The 21,181-nt window shown below is 37.2% G+C and overlaps 1 protein-coding gene across 1 annotated transcript; it reads right to left on the bottom strand.

Moving 5' to 3' along the window:
- Window positions 1-609: 609 nt before the first annotated feature.
- Window positions 610-19,981, bottom strand: LOC135651360 (DDT domain-containing protein DDR4-like). The gene is made up of 12 exons (XM_065171422.1): window positions 19,481-19,981; window positions 19,269-19,379; window positions 13,325-13,411; window positions 13,198-13,235; window positions 13,037-13,118; window positions 10,616-10,722; window positions 10,323-10,479; window positions 7,247-7,339; window positions 7,000-7,123; window positions 2,236-2,278; window positions 1,931-2,116; window positions 610-1,847 (listed from the first exon to the last, which is right to left on the bottom strand). Exons 1-12 carry the CDS (start codon window positions 19,814-19,816, stop codon window positions 1,112-1,114), a joined length of 2,100 nt encoding a protein of 699 aa, XP_065027494.1. The 5' UTR covers window positions 19,817-19,981; the 3' UTR covers window positions 610-1,111.
- Between the last annotated feature and the right edge of the window lie 1,200 nt (window positions 19,982-21,181).

Below are 21,181 nucleotides of genomic sequence, written 5' to 3'. Positions count from 1 at the left end.
TGAACGAACATTGAGATAAGATTTAAAGGTATAAAGAAGTTAAACAAAACAATTATTTTAATGAGTGCAGCTTCGCCGGGTGTGACGATCATGCTGTTTGATCGTGCTTTTGTCAATCTCAGTGATGTAGAATCAAGTAATTAGATTCATAGAATCATATTTATGCCCAAGGAGGTGATAATATCAAAGCACTTGAATGTTTTTAGATGCTTTGAATTATTGTGCATTGCCAACAATTTTTTATATATATATATAGAGACAAGTCTGGTAGTCAATCATTCCTCCATGATCTGTATGTTTTGAGGTTTCAGAATAATTTGCTAACAAATGAGCACACACATCTCTATCGACCCTCGTTTACGATAAGTCATCAAAATTGCAGCAGTTTAAACCAATTCTAACAATAACATGACCACACATTAGGATAATCAGCTGTAGGTGCTAATTTTAGCTGGCAGCACACAAGAATTCTAATCATAATTTAATTGGATAAGCAGCTGGTGAGGACCAAATGATAAATTTGTGGCCAACAAAAAATGTATTTTACCTTGAGATGCAGCAGTCAGTTAAAACCATCATGAGCCACATCAAGTCGGCAATGAGAAAGGGTAAAGAACTGAGATAAAGACACTAGATTTTAAAGGCACTAAAAGAACCTTGAATTTTGTCCCTCAAGTACATGTTAAATTTAGAATACGACTAATTTTTCGGTTAAAATTGATACATGGATTGATGTCCTCTCAGCTAAATTGAACATTGTGCCTCTGCATGAAAAGAAAGGCAACAAGTAAATCCAGAAATCTGGCAAATCATCAGCACAAAAGGTGTATTGTACACGGAACACGTAGCACAGGATGCAATGAATTTCTTCCTCAAAATTTCCATCAGGTACTGAACAAAGTTGGGATCTCAAAGTTTTGAGGAGGTTGAGCACCCAGCTACAGGTTTCACCTCCAAGCCACAAGTTGGAAGCAGTCCCTGTTTGCTAACAAATCTTGTCACCGGCCTCGTGAAGCTGATAGCTTCCATGAACTAGAAGCCTTTCAGTTCCACACACCAGATAATACTGCAAGCGAATACTCGCACAGCGCCATGAATGAAAACAGACTGCCTAAAAGTTGTCCCTGTCTTCATCTTTAATGATTGGGCCATCATCAAAACTCGTGCCTGGGGCGAGCTCATTTAAGTCTAGGAACCTAATTCTTTGGGCACCATCTGCTTCATGCCCATTGACATCTGCTTTTTGAGTAGCTGGTTGCTGCTCTTTATCTGCAGCCTTGGTATTGTTAATTTGGTCCTCAGTCACTTTGTTATCAGCTATATCTCCATTGTCTTCTTGATCCTGAGAATCTTGACTAGATGTTGAAAGTTGTAGATCATCTGATGCATCAGAATTTGCATATGTTGCATTTGACTTGCCAGGCTTCGCCAATTCTGTGTCTGTATCTGATAGCTCATACTGTTGGTAATTTACACTTCGTCGTGTAGCTCTCTTGCTACGTCTTAGGCCTGTCTGGAGTCCATCGACTGATCTCAGTTTCGTTTCCTGCCTAGTTCGACCTGGAAACTTCTTATGACGTTGTTGCTCCACTATATCTTCACTAGTACTCAAGGAGAATTCATCCTCTTCCTCGTCATCCTCTGCATTTTCTTCCTCCCAATGATACTCCTCATCCCCCTCCGAGCCACTTGACACCTTTCTCTGCTTTCTACTTCTCAAATATTCCTCATCATACACTGCTTCTCCTACTATGTCATCATCACTGTCAAAATCTGCATCGATATCTGAAACAGTATCAACAAAATCTTTCTCCATATATCTCTGAGGCCTTTTCCTCCGCCTATTGCTGAGTTCCAAATAATAAAACAGTAAGATGAATCAAATTACAAACAAACTACACATCAAGAGACAAACATGAAAGGAAGAAACCTGCGGTCAAGAAGCTCGTCCTGCTGTTCCATATCAGTTTCTTCATAGTCATTGGACTTTGGGGACCCTGCATCATGGTTAACTGGCTCTACTTGCGAAGAGCCATTCCATTTACCATTAGTCAATACCTCAGGCCTCCCAACAACTTCTCTTCTAATAACAGTCTCAGGTGAACTTTGTCTTCTCCTAAAACATATGACGTAGCACTGAAGCATTACAAAGCGGTAAAGTAGAAACACATACTCTTCAAAAAGTTAATTAATGCAGGAGATAAATGAAAAAAAAGAAGATGACTGCATACATACTTGGTTATTTTGATCGCTTCATTGATGGAGCGGTCATAGTCATCTGAAAATTTGTTGTAACATCAAACTACTATTAAGTTTGGTCAAAAATAAGAAAAGAGAAGCTAAAAACCTACAATTAAAACAATAATTTATAACCAATATCCAGATTTTAGGATTCAAACTATTATTTATGCAAACATTCCAAAACTGGCAAAATTAGCTGAAACTGACAAAGATACCAAGTTCATATGAAATTGAATGGGACTCTTCAGATTGGACCAACTAAAGCAATTAGTTTGAGCTGAGGCAAACCTCTTTTAAGACTGACTGAAATTTTATATTGACTGGTATGAAGGTTTCAAGTCTTGACAATACACCAAGTGCCATCCAGACGCTAGAATGGCATGTCAGTGTTGTGCCATGTTTTGGCATGGGTGGTATGCCCATAAAGCAGCAAGCTCAAAAGAAAAAAGATAACAAAGGTTCACAAAAAAATGAATTAAAAGTGCAAATAGTAAGCATGCTAACCTGGATATGCCTATTCTGCTGCTAACTCCAATTTCACATCAAACATCAAGCTCAATGGGTAGTGGCACATATAGTTTCTGCATAAAGCAAACTCTGTGCTTCCTAAACCCTAGCCCGAACAAAGTGCTCTTCGTCCTTTAGGAACAAAGCCTCAACAGATCTTAACTTATAAAAGACTAGTAAAAGTTAAGACCAATTTGGTCTCTGTTTAAGAGTAAAGTTTTAGGAATATCTTAAAATGGAGCCACATAGACTCCCTCTGAGTCTGAGAAATGGTAGAGACTGGCCTTATACCCTTTTGTCCATCAATAGAACAAGACCCTTGTCTCTCAAGCCAGGGACCCATTTACAAGAAGGTTCCACCCAATATTGGGCAAAATCATGCAAACCTATAATCCATGGTATGAAGCACATACTAAGAGGTAGTTGACTGTCAGCATCTAAGCTTGTGAGTCTAGATAGATCTTTAGCTACTCAACTATTCACTCATCGTAGTGACCTAGTCTATTTTTCTATAGCATGATGGATTCTAATGTTTCAAAGTTTCTTCTGAATCTACAGTTACGCAGCCTCAAATGGCTAATCTTTTTTTTATGAAAAGAAAATATTATTAACAAACTAAAAGAAAATGGAAATTAGGTCAGACAATCTGGATAGATCGCCCAAATTATTATCAAGTGATGGCATTTTCATTTTCATGAAAAATTGCAGTTTCTCTAAATACAAACAAGTCTCATATCTATATGTTTCATCATACATCCGGCACAGAAACACGAAAAGGTCTTGATTGCCTCAACCGATCAATCAGCCCTGATATTATTCAAGATGCAACCGTGTGCAGTTGCCCACCAATATGGCAAGACTCAATTTTTTTTACAATATAGCTAGACCAGAATCAGGTCAAAAAGGACTATTAAACTTACTTCCAATGCAAGAATAAAAAGATAACAGACAATGAGAGAAAAACATGAGAGATAGTCAGGGATAGAGAGCATTATAGGTAGTATTCTTGAATCTCACAAAAAAAAATCACATATATCTTTCTGACCAACCAATTGTACATAATTGCAGCTATACAAAATCTATCCTATCACTGTTTGTATCAGATATGGACTCCTCACCAAATTGTAGCCCATGGATCTCTTCCCATCATCTGTTCGGTAGGAATTTCTTCTTTAACAAGTTTTAATGCTTTTGTTTCTTTTTCAGTCCTTTTTGTTCCTTTTGTGGGGTGAGGCGGTTAAGGTTGGAGAGCAGGATAGAGCTAGATCTTAAAGTAGATCTAGACATAACTCAGGTTGAACCCTCCTTAATATTAATTAATAAATACCAAACATACTCAACCAGAAGAACATCGACTAAGATACCTATTGCTGCAAATATTTTATCAATCAAGCTGAAAGAATCAATTATGATACAATTCAGCATTGAGCATTCCACAATCAAACTTGTTCAGTCTTTTCAGTTGCATGTCATCCTCATAAGAGGCATTGATCAAAGTTTCGATCAAAAGGACACCTCTCATGTATCTAATTAACAAATCTCGTACACGTAGCCATATGATGAATGCATATATTCATCATATGTATCATGAAGGCATGATGAGTAGCATATATGATCATCGAACACAAGAGTGGCACGATGAGTTGCAACATAAACAATTGCTGCAATGCCAAGTCCAGCAAGTGTTAATGGTCAGGCAGATCAAGTTTAAGTCAAGGGCATATCAATTGGTTTATGACATTAATTTTGGGTACCAAACAAACTTTCATATCAATTAGTGACAAAGTGTTTCATGTTTGGAAAAATAGCGATTAGAATTTATCCAAAAAATATTATATACAAAAACCTTGACAAGAGTGTGGATGTAAGAATCATAGTTTTCTAACTTTCTTATTTGTAATACATAGTCCAAATTAAATATAATATCTAGAAATGATCTTATACATAGAAGGTTGTCAATTCACGACAAAAGATGTGACACCCCAAGTTTACTCCGATATCGAATGTGGAAAGCCAATTAAGTTGGTTTGTAGGGCTACAGTTGGTTAGCTACTACTAACTTGGGGTTAAGAACTTTGGATCACTGATTCAGGCATATCAAGTTAATAAGTGAATTATCTCATTAGGTTGACAATTGACATTAAAGCAGACCCAATATTGAGCATGATGAGGGTTCCCAATATGAAATGACTACTTGTGGATGGTGCTGAAGGCACTATAGCACATTATAGTATGGAGCCACCCTATGCTAGGACTCACGTGCACTGTACTTGGATAATGCGTGCTATATTAGACCTTAACAAGGATATCAAATCTTATATTGAAGAGATTGTTGCATCGCAAGTTTAGTCCCACATTAGATGTGGGAGATCAATTAAACTAGTTTATAAGACTAAAATGGGTCTACAATCATTAATTTGGGTTTAATCATTTTAAAGTAAATGGTTTAAATAATGCATTTGTTACACCATCAGGCCTAATTATGACAAGAGATAATATGCATAGTTTTGCGCAAGATTCACAATTTTGACTACCGGTGGTATACTGACCATACCAATGGAAGTATACTTGTATTCTTGTCTTGCTAGGCATTGCCTGGTACAGGAAAACACAGTCGTGTTGACATATGGCTCAGCCAATTTTTGACTTGTGCTAGGGGGTGTCCCAACTGATGCAACATTGTGTGATGCTGAAATAATCAACAGACCCATATCATGACAACCCTTGCGCCTGTCTTTATTGTCATCTACTTTAATTTTTTCTTGGTATATTCTGCCATGAATCTTAGCAACTTGACACCCACTTATTTCACTCAAAATTAAATCCACAATGATCAGGTTTGGGCCAATCTCCTATAGCTGTAGTCTCCAAACAATGAGATTATGTCAAACAGTACTCACATTTAGCAATCACTTTTCCTACAAAACCTCCTAATCAATGCATAATTTAGACCATGACTATTGTAAATACTTCCTAGGCTTAAGGTATCACACAACTGGGCAACTTTGATGTACCATGTGCCCGACGAAGGCACCAAAGTGGTGCATATTTTATCCTTTGTGACTAGGTAGCAATTCACTATCCAATATGCAAACCATCCAATATCGATCAAGGAATTATATGAAAAGATAGATTTCTGATTTCTTATCCTCATCGGTCAAAGGCCAGCATAAAAGTTTCTTCAGTTTGATAATCACTGAGACAAGCAAACCGTTTCTTTTTCCTATTAACCAAGTGAGCAAAGTAAGAGTCTGTCTGTGGATGTCAGATTGAATAGGAAAGCCAGAAAGCTCAAATTTCTTTGCTACAATAGAACTTACCAGTAGATGCAAGACCATACTGCTCAACTGTGCAAACTGGTACTTCTTCCAGCATCTCTCCATCCTTATGACATCACAAGGTTCCTTTAGATTTGTTGATCTTGTGATGTGTAGTGGCTTGGCTCAGGACGGCATGCATCTTCATCATGAATCTTTGCTCCTTTGATCGAAGAGACATAGGGGCTTTTTAAATCTTAAGCCTCCCATATTTTTCCTCTAAATCTCACTTCTTTAAGCCCTTTATAGTGAGTTTTAGAATTTCTAGCACAAGCTAGAAATTTATCCAAAATAAATATTTCACAGTAGACAGTTTAGTAACTTCTACCACAAACTTATCACAATCGGAACATCCCGATTACAGATCATGTATGTCATCATAATGTTTGTCAAATTATTTCACTATACCAGTCATCTTGATTGCAACGAAATCTACTTTAATATTCTATATCCAATTCCATTGGACGCAGAGGTCCTTGGATCATTTTGTAAAGGACAAAAAATGTTCTGTAAGTGCTTTTATGAACCTGTATTTATTCCAATGAACTTGTGGATCTATGGGTTTTCCAGAAAAAAGGCATATGGCATATATATAGATTTTGCCAACCACACTGGTAGCCCAATACTGTACAGAAGAGGGAATGAGTATAGCATCAGCCAATTCGAAATCTATAAAAGTACAATAAGTTTATGATACATTATATTCTTGATCCCAGAATTTCTGGAGATTCTAGGGTTCCTCTAACCAACAAGAAAGAAAAATAGATATGTTGGAGAAACAGGTAGTTTATGCACTTAATATCAAATAAAAATGATAAAAATGAGATAAGAAAACAGTGGACCAGAATATTATGTATAACATATTATTAATTATATCTTAGAACATCATAGTAGAAAATCATTAAACTTGAAATAGTAGAAAAAACGGTCATACCAAAAGTATATGTGACAGGTTTTCTGTCACGGAGGGAGCGACCAGAGCAAAGCCCATCTGCAGTCACAAAGGTGTCAAGGAGGAGGGCTTCTCTGTGTTGCTTTTTCAACAGCCTCTCTTTTTTCTGTTCAATGACCAAAATACACACCATTGAGAAAATTACTTTAAGATCCCTGAAACCAATTTGCAGTATATCCATGCTCATGTAAACTGCAACCAAAAACATTAGGGTGGAAAGAATCCATACTTTGTGAATTTTCTCGATCTCCGGCAGGAAGTCAAACTTTAATTTCTTCCCAAGCGAGGCTTCCGTTCTGTTTGTACTTGAAAGAAGCTTTTCCTAAAAACAAGGATTCAAAATTAATAAGAAAGAAAACCTGAAAGATACAAAAGAGAGACTGAACAACCACCAATGAAATTTTACAAGATATTCCTTAACACTATATGGGGGCAAAGAAATAGCACGAGAACAAATTTGAGATCATTACCAACAGAAATCAATTCATGATATGTCTAGTGAGGATAAAGAACAAGAAAAGTTAGTTTCACATGCTTGCATGTTTCAGCCATAAGTACTATGCAACAGGACATCGGCATAAAAAGCATGCTACCGCAGTATGGGATGGCATAGCATCACTTATGATCATCCGTATTTCATTGCCAATTCCTACTGATAGGCAAAGATCATGCCAGCACAACGCAGTATGCTATGAGACAACCTTAATATGAAGATAGATGCAATAAGCAGCCACACACATAAGACAACACAATATGACCATAGTATTGAATATTATGGTAGAGTATATAATTTAAACTATTAAAATAAGTAACACAAACAGTTACTGTATGATGAGGTTGACTCTAGTGGCCCTAAAATTTCAAAATCTAGTAGCTAATTGAATAAAGCACTCAAAAGAAATGTCACGAGTTTAATTTATGAACGAAAAGAACCCAAACTTATTGAACTGATGAAGTACATCTAAAATAACATTCATATATAAACAGAATATGTTGCAGAGAAACGTTGATGCAGCAAACATACTCATTTTGAATTTTTCATCACAACTCTTAAGTCCCTAGAGTTTCTTGAAAGTCATAAAATTCTCCATAAATAAAAAAGAACTGTGGCTCAGATATATAAAATAGTTAATCTGTGATATCATGTAAATACACATTTACTTTATAAAATGCTCACTCCTAGAGAGAAGAAAGAACAAATTAGATGGCATTGTCTACTTTTGTAATTCGTCTCCTGCTATATACCGAACTTGGAAAGTGCTAGGTACTTTTATAATTAAAAGATAAACTAAGGGGAGACACTTATTCCTCTCTTTCTTTTCATTCTCTCTATCCCTCTTTTCCTACCTTTTCTCTTCACTCCCCCTTCTTTTTTTTCAAAGGAAGTAAAATTAAATCAAAGTATGAGTACAACAATTACTATACTCTTCAGCGCACAACATCGGACTCAGAAAAGGAGGCCAGTTAGACTTCCAAATCTGACCAGCATAAAAAATTTTAGCATGAACAGCTAAACACTGGGCCGATCTATTTCCTTGACGATATACATGGGAAATTTATACGAGGTGGAGTTTCCTTCATATTCATGATGTTGATAAGAGTGAGGTCATCCACTTCAACCTCAAGCTTTGATACACCTTCTATTTGAGCCTGGTTCAATCCCAATACTGGTTCATGGACGGGTTTACAGCCTGCCAAGATACAGTACCCATTACTCGAACACATTAAATAGCCAATACCACCTCTGCCTGTGGAAGAGTTAACAGCATCATCAGAATTCAATTTTACCCAACCATGTTGGGTTTTGGACCATTTGACAGATCTAGAAACCCAATTCCCACTGTTGCCTTAAGACAGTTTTACAAATTTAGAGTTCATCAAAAAAGCAATTAGGGGAGGTTTTAACCCTTTAAAGGGGAACTCATTCCAGGCCTTCCAAATCATCCAAAGGCTGTAAGTCACAAGACCCCTCAGTGTTAGGTTGCTAGCTTTGGTCATTCCTGGTCCCTCTAGAAGCCAAGTACCAAATTTCCACTCATCCAAGAAAGAGAAGTTGATATGTAATTTTGATTTAAGCAGATTCGTGAGAAAGGGCAATTAAAGAAGAGATGGCCAGCGTCATCAAAATTATCACGACACAAGTAGCAAGAATGAGAGGTCCCAATCCCTAAATTAGCAAGTCACAGAAGTAGGGAGTTTGGAATGTAAGAGTTTCCAGCAAAATATATAGTAACCCAAGGGATTACAAGAATAGACCAAAGGCTAAGCCACAAATCTGTAATGAATGCAAGCTGCTAAATCTGTATTGACCACAAGCTGCTGGTCCTTATTAAGAAAACTTGCAACTGTGTGCTACGTCACCACCACCACCACACCTGAATACCACTGGCCATGGACCACGAGTCTCATTGTGGCACACAAGCTATGTTGCCCATGGGCTGCAATTGTCACCCCGGTGCACCAGCATCATTGGCCATGGGCTAATTAATGCTGCCACACGACACGTGCATCACCACTGATGTACCACAATCATCATAATCATCACATTTCCAGTCACAGGCTCCGGAGAGAGGATGGCTCTGCTTTTTCTGGTCATGGACCACACATGACGCCGCATTACCTTTGAGCTAGCCACTCACAAATTTATCATTGCTGAGCAGTCATTGTCGTTCTACCGTTATATTGTCTTTCTCAGTGAGCAAGAAAGTTTTGACGGAAAAATGTTCTCCCAGGTGCATTTCCTTTACTCTCTCTGAGACAACGGTTGTGTCAAATCCTCATTTTCCTTTTATCCTACTTGCCTGTTCCTTAGCACAACCGTTATTAATCAAGAAAAGATTCAACAACTTCCCAAGATCATAGTACACATGTAAGAATTAGAAAAGAATAATAAGAGAGTAACCAGAATTCTCATGATTGAGCCAAAATCATAAATGGACAAGGGCAATATAAAGTTCTAAAAATGGATCCTTTGGTCTCTCACTGTTTGTATTGTACATTATGTGCTTAGTTATGTTCCCAATTCTCACCAACTTCACTAAAAGTAACCAGCTGTGTCTATTATCCCCCTAACAAGCAAAGCATAACAATAACTATCAATATAAACGAAAGAAAAAGGAAGATGGAGTTTACTTTCCTAAGATACAACAGAATTTTCCCTCATAATGTTATGTGCTGATTTTCTATAGTTCATTTTTATTCATAACAATTAAATAGAGTACAGATTCAGCTGCATCACCAATAGCATTAGTTTAAAGTGCTAAATTACAGATAAAATTAGCAGCAACTACAATGGGGAAACTCACTGAAACTTCTCGAAATTCATCCAAGTTGGTCGCAACAGCTTCCCACTGGATGGATATAAGTGGAACAGATGATGATCCCTTTCCCTTGACCTTCTTTACCTCAACCTGTCTAATTTCACGGTACAATCGATGGCCAATAATTGGATCATCTTCATACCTAAGTAATAAAAAAATGAAATTATGATGGAAATGATCATGATACATGCAATATGTCTATGTGAAAAGCAGTTGGAAATAACTATGAATGTGATTTGGGTCACTTCTAAAGATAACCATGAAGTTAGTCAGGATACCAATAAGAAATCCCATGTGAATCACCACCGATCCTTTCTTTGCGAAAAGCTGACAGTTGAATGCCTCGTTTCAAAGAATCATCAATAAAATTTCGAATGTCTTCTTGCTGCAAAATAGAAAAATGAAGTCAACATCTAGTACAACATGGACCCATCTGAAAGTAATTTAAAGCAGCATCAATGAAGTTAAGGCTACATTTTCATAACTCAATTAGTAAAGTCATCATTTGTTGATTCATCAAGAAGTTGGAAATCTTACATCCAGAATTGACAATTATATCATATGTAACAGCTGCAGCATATGATACAAAAAGTCTGCAGAAAAGCTTAAACTAATTTATAAGTTAAAGATTATCAGATGGTCTATACGGCACACAAGCCAAAACCGTTTCCTAGGAGATAGTATTGATTAATGTAGTACACCGAAGAGAACTACAATGACAAATGAAAAGAACCATCTGATTTATCTAGCAATAATAAGCATTATTAGAAAGGAGATGTATCATTTAACAAAATTGTGATAAAAGCAGCAAACAGTACCTGAGAACCTTCATTAATTAATAGAGTATAAAGGCAGGAAGAAGCCATGCAGCCAACTCTAAGTAGTCGAGATTGAAGGTTATAACGTTATCATGGACTACCAGTGTATAGTCAAATACCTTGATAGTTATCTTTTTCATTTACATAACTCATGATCCTTTGATACAAAAGTCTGGACAACATGATTAAATATGGAAAAATTAAATTCACAGTCAGAAACCAAATTAAAAAGGGAACAAATTTTGCTACTACCTAAAGCTAAAAGTGGTATATAAGCAAACAACCAGGCCACATGCTTTTAAAGAAAAGTTGCTCTTAACAGACTCTAAGTACCCAGATGACTTTTATTAAAAACTACAAACACCACATTTTTCAAGGCATATAGGGTCTTTTTATGGATAATGAAATTCTTTCATGTTGATTTCAAAAACCAAAACTGCTTATGGCATGATTAATGCTTAAAAGCTTGAAAAGCAAGACACAACATAACATGTTTGGCAACATTGTCTCTTTCTATTTTGTTGTGGAAACATCTCCATTATCTTTGAGATCTTGGAGGAAAAGATTTCCGGAACATGACTGAGTCCTCTTCTTGCTTGAGCAAAGTTCCTCTTCAATGAAAATGATGACAGATAAGGGAAGTACCAAGAACTAAAAAAAAATCATATTTTTAAAACAACCCAAAAAGAAAAGAAACAACACAAAAGAGGGTCTAAATCAATGATTGTAATTTCGTACCATACCGAATTATCGAGCTCAGCTCGGTACAGTATGGTACAGTATACCGAGCGGTACATTTCGATATACCATTCGGTATATATATATATATATATATATATATATATATATATATATATATATATATATATATATATATATATATATATATATATATATATATATATATATATATATATATATATATATATATAAAGTTAAAAAAAACCGACGTCGCCTCGATACTCCCTGCGCTCAGTTTCTGCTCGTGTGGGTTCCTTGCGCAAAAAAAAAAAGAAAAAAAAGGAAAAGGCGACATCACCTCAGCGACATTGTGCAAAAAATAAAAAGGCGACGTCGCTCGGTTTCTGCCTGCGTGGGGAGAAGAAACCGACATTTCCTTCTCCTCGCGCGAAAAAAAAGGCGACGTCGCTCGGTTTCTGCCCGCGTGGGGAGAAGAAACCGAGGTTTCCTTCTCCCCACGCAAAAAAGGGCGATGAAGCGACGACGCTGCCTCGTCGCCCCATTTCTTTTGCCAGCGTGGGGAGAAGAAATGCTGCCTTGACGACGCTCGGTTTCTTCTCCCCGCAACGTCGCCGAGGCTTCTTCTCTCTCCACGCGAATGAGAAGTCACCGACGATACCGAGGCCTCGTCGCCTCAGACGAGGAGGTGACATCATCTGCGGTGTCCGGCAAGGGAGGGCAGCGACGGATCGGGATCGTCGAGGAAAAGCAATGCCGGATCTCCAGGTTTCCCTTTTCTTCTCTCTCTTCTTTCTTCTCCCTCGGCTAATACTACCCAGTAGCGGGCAGCGACGGTCAAAATCGACCGTCATCAACCGATTTAAGGTGGTAATGGAGCGGAAACAACTCCAATCGACGGTACCGCTCGATAGCGAGCGGTCCGCGTACCGGTCTACTAACGGACCGGTACGTGCCGCCCGGTACGAGCGGTATTATTCGAAATTAAAAACCTTGGTCTAAATATTAATGAACTTCATTTGCAAGGCAAGTGTTAGCAATACATTCTTTATGTTTATGTGCAATGTAGAAGACAAGGTCCAAGAAATGTGAACACATACACAACTGGTGAAGTTTGTCAGTTGGAAGAAAAAATGTTAAGACTTTGTAATTAGAGAATTAGCATTTACTACAATAAGGCACCTCAACACGGATGTCACATAGTGCTTTCAAAATCAGTATCCGTGTCCTAGGATCAAGAGTCTTATACGTCTCAATCTCCGTCCTGAAAAAGTTTAAATTCAGAATGGTATCAGGTGAATATGTTTTAAGTACTTGAGCCTCCATATAATTGAAGAACTTACCCATGGGATGCAACAATCGGTATCTCCCCATCAGCAACCTGCAGTAATCGATCATCAGCTTAGTTATTCCATGATATCATCTCTTTGCTGTAATATTCTCAGCAAAGAAATTGAACAAACAGCATACCCAGTGCCACCAATCTCTTAACTTCCTACAGAGAACTGTAACCCAGGTTGCACGCCCTAGTGCCATGCGAGTAACAGGAGGAATTGCCTGTCAACATGTCAATAGGAGCGATAATTACTACAATGCATTATTGAAATTTTAATAATCAAACTTATTCAAATCCAGATTCCCTCAGGTTACAATCATGTAAGTAACAATAAGGAATGACACAATGATACCCTAATAATGCTACTGGGTGAGAGATCATCTCCTAAGCAAGGTTCGCCATATCACAGCGTACCACTCGGTATGGGCGGTACATATTGATTCGATAGGAGACTGATATGGGCAGTAAATAGGTACAACCCCATATATCGTATGTCGATATGGCTTGATATAGCTCGATACATACCATACCGACAGCTGGTTAAGACATCGGTATGGACCGGTAAGACGATCCATGCTCCTAAGCCAGGATGGTTATCAGGTTACATTACAGGAAAAAATAAACAACACAGTAATAATCTAAAACAAATTTTAAATGCAATTCATGGCTTAAGCACAAACAGAAAGAAAAACCAAGGCCAAAACCCTAAGCAAGATAATCTCTACCACACAGTAAACTAATATGAAAAGCAAAATAATGGAGTTTACTTGATAAGATGTAACTCTTTATATCACATATAAGACACTGAAAGATATTATATGGATGCTTAGACACCTTCCTAACTAGCAAGTATGAATCTCCAGCTCACCAGAAATAAACTGTAATGCAATGAATTATGCTACAAACAATAACCAGAGTGCATTTATTTCTACCACATCCAAACCAAACTGTAACCCTATATTGGATAAACTCAGGTGTGAAAGAAAAAGTTAGAATGGTTCCATTTTTATGGACAAAACACATAAAAGACTCAATTGAATATATCAATACTACAGAATGACAATTTAGTAATTAACCTAATCAACAGCCTCTTCATGTAATTGAAACAGCCTCCAGATGGAGCGTTAGAAAAAATAATATCTTATACAAGTAGGTTAGAGGTAATAACAAGTGGCATTTCCAACTTTGAACTAAATGGTTGGGCAACAGTACAGACAAAGGCTTGTTGTTGGTGATCGACAGGATCGAAGAATTTATATAGCAGCCAACACCATGTCAACATGCCTGTTAATAAATCTACATATTGTTCTTTAAAGAAATTTAATCAACTGATAAAAGTCCCAATACATCTCAAACAACAAGCAGCTCCCTACATGATTACAAGCTCAGCCATGATTGATTAGGCAGTCGAGCTTAATTTTCACAAACCAGCTAGACGTTATTATTTAGAGAATATCAGAAGGATATACCTCATACGATACTGCATCAGTAATTCCTCAATGATCTTGTACTAACTTAAATAACTAACCACAAATTTCCCAAAAATTATTGGCCATCTGCAAACCGTCATGACTTTGAGCTATATGAATCTCTGGATGGACCTACGAACAAGAATTTCCATAAATGGAATTGGCAGTGCTTTTGACATGACTAATACCTACTGTGATAAAAACATTTAGCACGATTACTTATGTACTTTTTTATCATAAAAATTCCCAAATTTCATGTCAGTGTTACACGTGTCAGAAAACAGTCATTCATTTAGTACCATAGAGATGGAAATAGCCTTCTTGCTAATAACTAAAATGCCAAAAGTGTTATGGTACATCTGTCCTTTTACAGGCACTCAAATTCTGGCAATCAAATGTAGCTTCAATTGAAAATAACAGGAAAGTAACATTCTCAATAAAAGAAACAATAACATATTGCTAAAAATTAATTATCTTCAATTGAAAAACTGTTTTCCTAGATGGCATTATATCAAAAACAATGTTCTTCATGTGTTACAACTGGTATACAAGATTCGGGAGTCAAAAAGTACAAAACATATTCAAAGTACTTCTAGGAGGACAAATCGGATGAATCATTCACTGTTTTTAACAGTTTGCCATAGGCAATGCTGTCAGATTAATTTTCTGGTCATTTTACACAAGATCATTATTAGGAGGATGAAATTGAAAAATCTCATGTCCTCAACTTTCAACAAGAGATTAATTGTACAACAAGCTTGCACACTCAGACATAGAAAGCAATTTTTATAGCTTCTGAAAACCAACAATTTCAATAGGCGCTTGAGCGCTCACCTAGGCGCTCGAGCGAGGCGAGGCAAGACGAGGCGAGGCGCCTCGTTTAATGTCCAGGCAACACGCTTTAAAGAGGCGCCGCCTGGGCAATCACTCGAGCCCAGGCACTGGGTGCTTTGAGCGAGCACCCGGGTTAAACCAGGTAACTGAAACAGCGTTTTAGGTATGGTTAGGTAGCATTTGCATTAGTTGGTTCAATCGAACCAACTAAAGCACCGATATCAGCCTCCCAGCATCCCTCTCATGACTTCCCCAGCCCTAACCCTGCTCGCGATTCCGTCGCCAACATTTCCTCTCTGCTGCCGCTATCTCTCTTCGTTGTCATTGCCTCTCTCCGCTGTCGCTGCCACTGTCGCTGCTCGCCGCTGCCACTATCGCTACTCGCCGCGGCTATCGCTGCTCACCACTGTCGCCGCTCGCCACTGTTGCTGCTCGCCACTATCGCTGCCGCTGCTCTCAGTGAGCAGCCTCGGCCTTACTCTTACTCTCTTCTCACATCAACTCGACTTAGTATACTGTTAACTGTATACTAATAACAGTATTTTTTATTTATTAGATTAATAATATATTATTTGATTTTAATACTGTTAATTTTTATTTATTTGAAATTATTGTTAGGGTTTCAAGATAAATGATAAATGTACAGAGTAACTCAATAGATTCTCCAATGACATCAAAAAAAAAATATCTAGTAGGAATTTTCACGGATGCAGCAGCTTGCAAGAATCACAATAATTATATCATATTTTCAACATTTAATATCATATTTTTATTTAAATAATTATATCTATTAATTATATTATATATTTTGTATATTTTAACACCTCATTCTGCTTGAGCAAGCGCCTAGTGCCTCGGGAGTTTTTGGAACTTGGAACCTAACACTTTTTAAATCACCGTTAAAAACTCATATCGTCTTATAGAAGGCACTGAATAACAAGTTAAGGCACTTCATTCAAATATTTTAACTCCCAAAACTCAGAGACAAAGGTGTGCCATCATTGAACTACAAGTCTACAATCAACCTGAGTTCTAAGATTAAGCAACACTTTGAGTTTAAAAAAAGAACTTATTGGATGAGGCAGCAACCAAGATGGGGTTTAGGGAGAGTCAATGCATACAATCTTACTCCTATAAATAGGGATGTTACTTTCATGTCTCAAACCCTGGTCACCTAGGCCAAACAGGAGCAACCTTATTAGAACACTAAGCTTGCCGTCTTAGAAGCAATCTCTAACTAAGCTTCACATCTTAAGAGCAATCTCTAAATTACGAAACATTTTTTACAATGAACACATGATCAACTGATCCTGGAGAAACTGGAGCAAATGCTGATTACTCATATATTAGGGCAAAAGAGGGGCTTATATGAGTGCTAATTGGGGGCACCAAGAAAAAGGGGATTAATTGTATTGTTAGGTTATGCAACCATGAAACACGTACACACCCACCAAGAAAAAAACTGTTGGACTTGGATAACTAGAAAAAACAAAAAGTTCCTGTTCTAAGGAGCTAAGCTATCTTTATGTCAGACACAATGTAACAAGATTTAAATTGGTGAAGGGACAAATTTAAACTGACCTAAGCTTCAATAGATATGACAGTTCTTCCAAGTCACTAATTTTGGTAGTTCACTTGTTGCCATCAGGACTGATCAATAGCATCTGAACTAAGATACCTGTGCTTCAGAATAATTTCTCAATATCATAGTATTAGTATTGCTTGTGGTAGTACTAAACACATATTATCCCAAGAAGAATCTCAAACTAAAATACCCTTAGTTGATTTAGAATCACCATAAAATGGTTGACATCCATTTTCTGAATGTGTTATTTGTTTTAGATTTTGTACTGAATACGGACTCATCGACCTTTCTTAAATTCCATGAAGCATCAAGGAAAACAAGAGAAGCAAGGATGTCCAAAAGCAAAAGTTTTGTATTTCACATGAATGCAAATCATCAACAAATAAGACCTCACAAGTGTACCATTAAAAACTAGTGCTCCTAATTTTAATCTCTTAATAAATTGTGCTCTCCTTCTTTCTTTCAAAATTCTTTTTTATTTATTTAAGATAATAACCTAACAGCTACTATATAAATCAAAAATGACTAAAATTATTTTAAATTAAATTCAAGAAATATGCAGTAGTCTCTTTAATGGCAAGGCACATATCTGCATAAATTATTCAACTACTGTCATTTTCTTTTTACATAGATCTTCCATGGATTCTTAGTAGCATCTCCAATCGTGAAATTGAATTGCAGAAAACAGTCTAATGCCAATCAAAATGGAACTTTTGGCCCAAATAAGCAGAAAGCAGGACAAACTTTCTTGGCCATGGTTGAATCCACAAACCAACTAATGATTAATAAAGCATCAAAACCATTGACATGATATGTCAAACCCATTAGTCGTCTTTGCAATTCAGCATTAATTGCAACATTTGAAAACAGACACTCCTGGTATTGACATCAATGTAATTATACAAAACTACCTACCCATTTTCAACATTTTTTACAGTGCAGAAACATTTGTCAGATAATGTTATTATAAGTTCTGTAAGGATACTCGGACACCAAAAACTGACTAGGTAAGAGAGGTAGGAAGCAAAAAAATAATGGTGGGTTTAAACATGGGCCTAGTACTATGACATGTTAATTAACATGGCATGGTGACCCACTTGGTTATAAACTTCATGTCCTTGGAAAGACAGGACCTTTTAAATTTGCAAAACTTCAAGGAGTACACTAATATGCCAATTTTGACTTATAATATTTCCTAGAAGTTTCACAAGAATAGAATGATTATGAACGCAAATAATACTAGAGCAACTAAATTCATCTCACTGCCATTTTATTATATTCAATGTTTATGCTTTTGAGCAGGTTCACATGCATATATCTTTGTATCTTCTACACGGACATATATCAATAGCTTTGCACTTGACCAGGGCTCGATTCTGGAACCTAGTATCATGACCATCAATTCTAAGTATGAATCATACATATATGATGTTGCTCCTTCCATCAAATAGGCACAATATCCAATGAGGGAGAAAATTGTGTAAACAATTAACATCAGACACAATAGAGAGCAGGACTATAGACTAGTCATACTAATAAGTGAGAATCATGTCACATTTCAAGCCATTGGATCCTGTAAACAACCCAAAAATCATTAATAAAACAATCAATATATGCAATTCCGTTAAACTGATAGCAAGAAAAACATATTACTAACTTAAATCTGCAATGTCATATTACTGACACTCTATCTCACAACCAATGTCCTAGAACAAAATACTAAAAGCCAAAACCTGGTACTTAAAGAAAGCACAATTAAGTGCAGTTCTCCACATAAAAAGAGATGCAATCTATGGATGGAACATATGCAATCTAGTGAAACAAGAATAACATGTTAACGAATCAAAATATCACTGACTGAATGATATAAAGATCATGCTTATGGTTGTAAGAACAAGCATTGACCGAGTAAGCTAGCTAAGTTGCATCAAAGAATATTTTTGTTAGCTAAGAATCACCAGGTGAAATTAAAGAAAAGAAGTTGAATGCTTTTTTAGGATAACTCACGGTACAATTCTACTCGAACAGAACGATTTCTCAGAAAGGCAAAACCAATCAGAACTTGCAACTATTTTCCTAGCCAAAAACTTCACAGTTCTTGAAAGCCAATATGCAATGTAACTGAGAGCAGGACAAGCAGCTGTGATGAAAAAGCTACAACCTTTAAATCCAAACAAAAAAAGAACGAACCTTTAGCAGAGGCATGTGCACATCATCCAGCGTATTGTTGGGCGTGATCAACGCCGTCTCAAGCTCCTCCGCTGAGAACTCCACCGCGATGTTCAACAGTGGCCTGAAAGTCTAGGGAAGCAAAAACGAGAACAGGAGCAACCCTCAGAAACCCTAGGGAACAAAGAAAGATCCCTGAAAAGGGAGACACCTTTACGACAGGAGGCGCTCACATGGAAGAAGTCGAGGACGGCGGCGAGCTCCCACATCGAGCGGAGCTCCCACCGGAGCAGCTGCGACGGCGGCGGAGGCCGGACAAGCGGGGTGATCACCCTCCCAGCCTTCTGCCGCTCCTCCTTCTCCCTCCGGGTGACGGGACGGCGCTCCGGCAGCGGCGGCAGCGCGGCGGCGGCGGCGGGGCGGGTGTTGCAGGCACGAGGGAAGCGGGTCTTGCGGGGGGAGGGTTCGGCGGGTGGGGAAGGCTCAGGCGGAAGGGGCCGCAAGTCGTCCTCGGGTTGGGAGGATCCGTCCGCTGGCGGGGCCGGCGCGGTAGGGGAATCGTCGGACATAGGGGAAGGGAGGGGTTAAAGGGTAGAGATCGGGAAAGCGGGAGCAGCGGGGAAGCGGGTGCGGAGGCGGGAAAGGGTTCGAGTGAGGAGGAAGAGCAGGCGGGGAGGAAGCGACGGCATGGGGAAGAAGCGGAGGCCATAAGAGAGGGGGAGGGAAGAGGCATTGGGGCGAGCTTGGAGGAGGGTATTATGGGGATTTCGGATCAATTTAACTTGTGTTTTTCTTCCTCTCTCATTTTGGACGACGCCGGCGGGTAATATAGACATTTTACTCTTTTTTCCTCGAGTACTTCTCTCTTTTTTCATTATTTATTCTTTAGGAGGTAGTTGACGGTATTATGGTAATTTCCTATAACTTTGGTCTTTTTCTCGTTGTTATCGGGGGAGGGAGGATGAGAGGAGGGCATCAGAGGATTTCAGATCTATTAAACTAATCTTTTTATATTTATTTTATCTCTTACTCTCATTTTTTATGAGGTCACAAGTGGGAATTATGGGGATATTAGAACGTAATTTTTATTTTTTAAATATTTCTATTTATAGTCCATTTTTTTATTTTTTTTATTTTTTATTAATATTTATAAATTTACTTTTATAAAATAAATATAAATAATTTTCTTTTCTCCCTCCTCATCTTCTTCTTCCTTGGCTTTTTTTTCTTCCCTTAATCCTTGTTGGATGAAATCAAGGATACAATGAATGAGATCGAATAACATAAATTACGAGTGATGTTGATAATATATATATATATATATATATATTGGGAATAAGATATCAATCAACGGAGAATATTTAACCCTTTTCCAAATACCTAAAATACGTTTAAAAGATATTCCTTCTTTTTACAGTGACTTAATTTTTCTACTTTCACCAATTTAGACGTTCATATTTCTTTTGGGGTATTTCTTGGACTGGTTTAAGGTAACTAAATACTTTATATATTTGATAATAATTAATGTTAATAGAAAATATAACTAAATCCACAAAATCTATAACATTGGATGACGTGAAAATAATAAACCAATATTTTTTATAATTAAATAAGTATGAAATATGATAAGGTAGCAATAAAAATATAATAGCAGTTTTAATAGTAAAATATAAGCCTTTGTTTTTCTCTCTATAACGAGAATTCAACATTCATATAAACAACAAATGTACCACAGGTTATATTTTTTCAATATTAAAAGTTATTTCACTATTTCTTGCACGTCCTCTAAGCAACAAGTTTCAAACAACAGCCAAAATCTTTATCAATAAATCTAGTCAATTTATCCAAAACATTATCTTTATTTAATATTTTAAATAGTAGATGTATTTTCTTAATTTATAAATTTCATTAATCTTTATTAGCAGTTTTTTTAC

The sequence above is a fragment of the Musa acuminata genome, chromosome BXJ1-4, assembly GCF_036884655.1.
Source record: "Musa acuminata AAA Group cultivar baxijiao chromosome BXJ1-4, Cavendish_Baxijiao_AAA, whole genome shotgun sequence".
In the NCBI taxonomy this organism is placed as follows: domain Eukaryota; kingdom Viridiplantae; phylum Streptophyta; class Magnoliopsida; order Zingiberales; family Musaceae; genus Musa; species Musa acuminata.
Note: the sequence above shows the minus strand (reverse complement) of the source record. Positions and strands in the feature narration are given on the sequence as shown.

Bases quoted from the DNA above. Each gene is read 5' to 3' on its own strand.
- LOC135651360 (XM_065171422.1), bottom strand. From the start codon at position 19,816: ATGTCCGACGATTCCCCTACCGCGCCGGCCCCGCCAGCGGACGGATCC. The intron at 10,480-10,615 runs GTATCCTGACTA...TTTATTACTTAG, and splicing joins TCACATGGGATTTCTTATTG to GTATGAAGATGATCCAATTA. The intron at 1,848-1,930 runs GTTTCTTCCTTT...TTTGGAACTCAG, and splicing joins GACGAGCTTCTTGACCGCAG to CAATAGGCGGAGGAAAAGGC.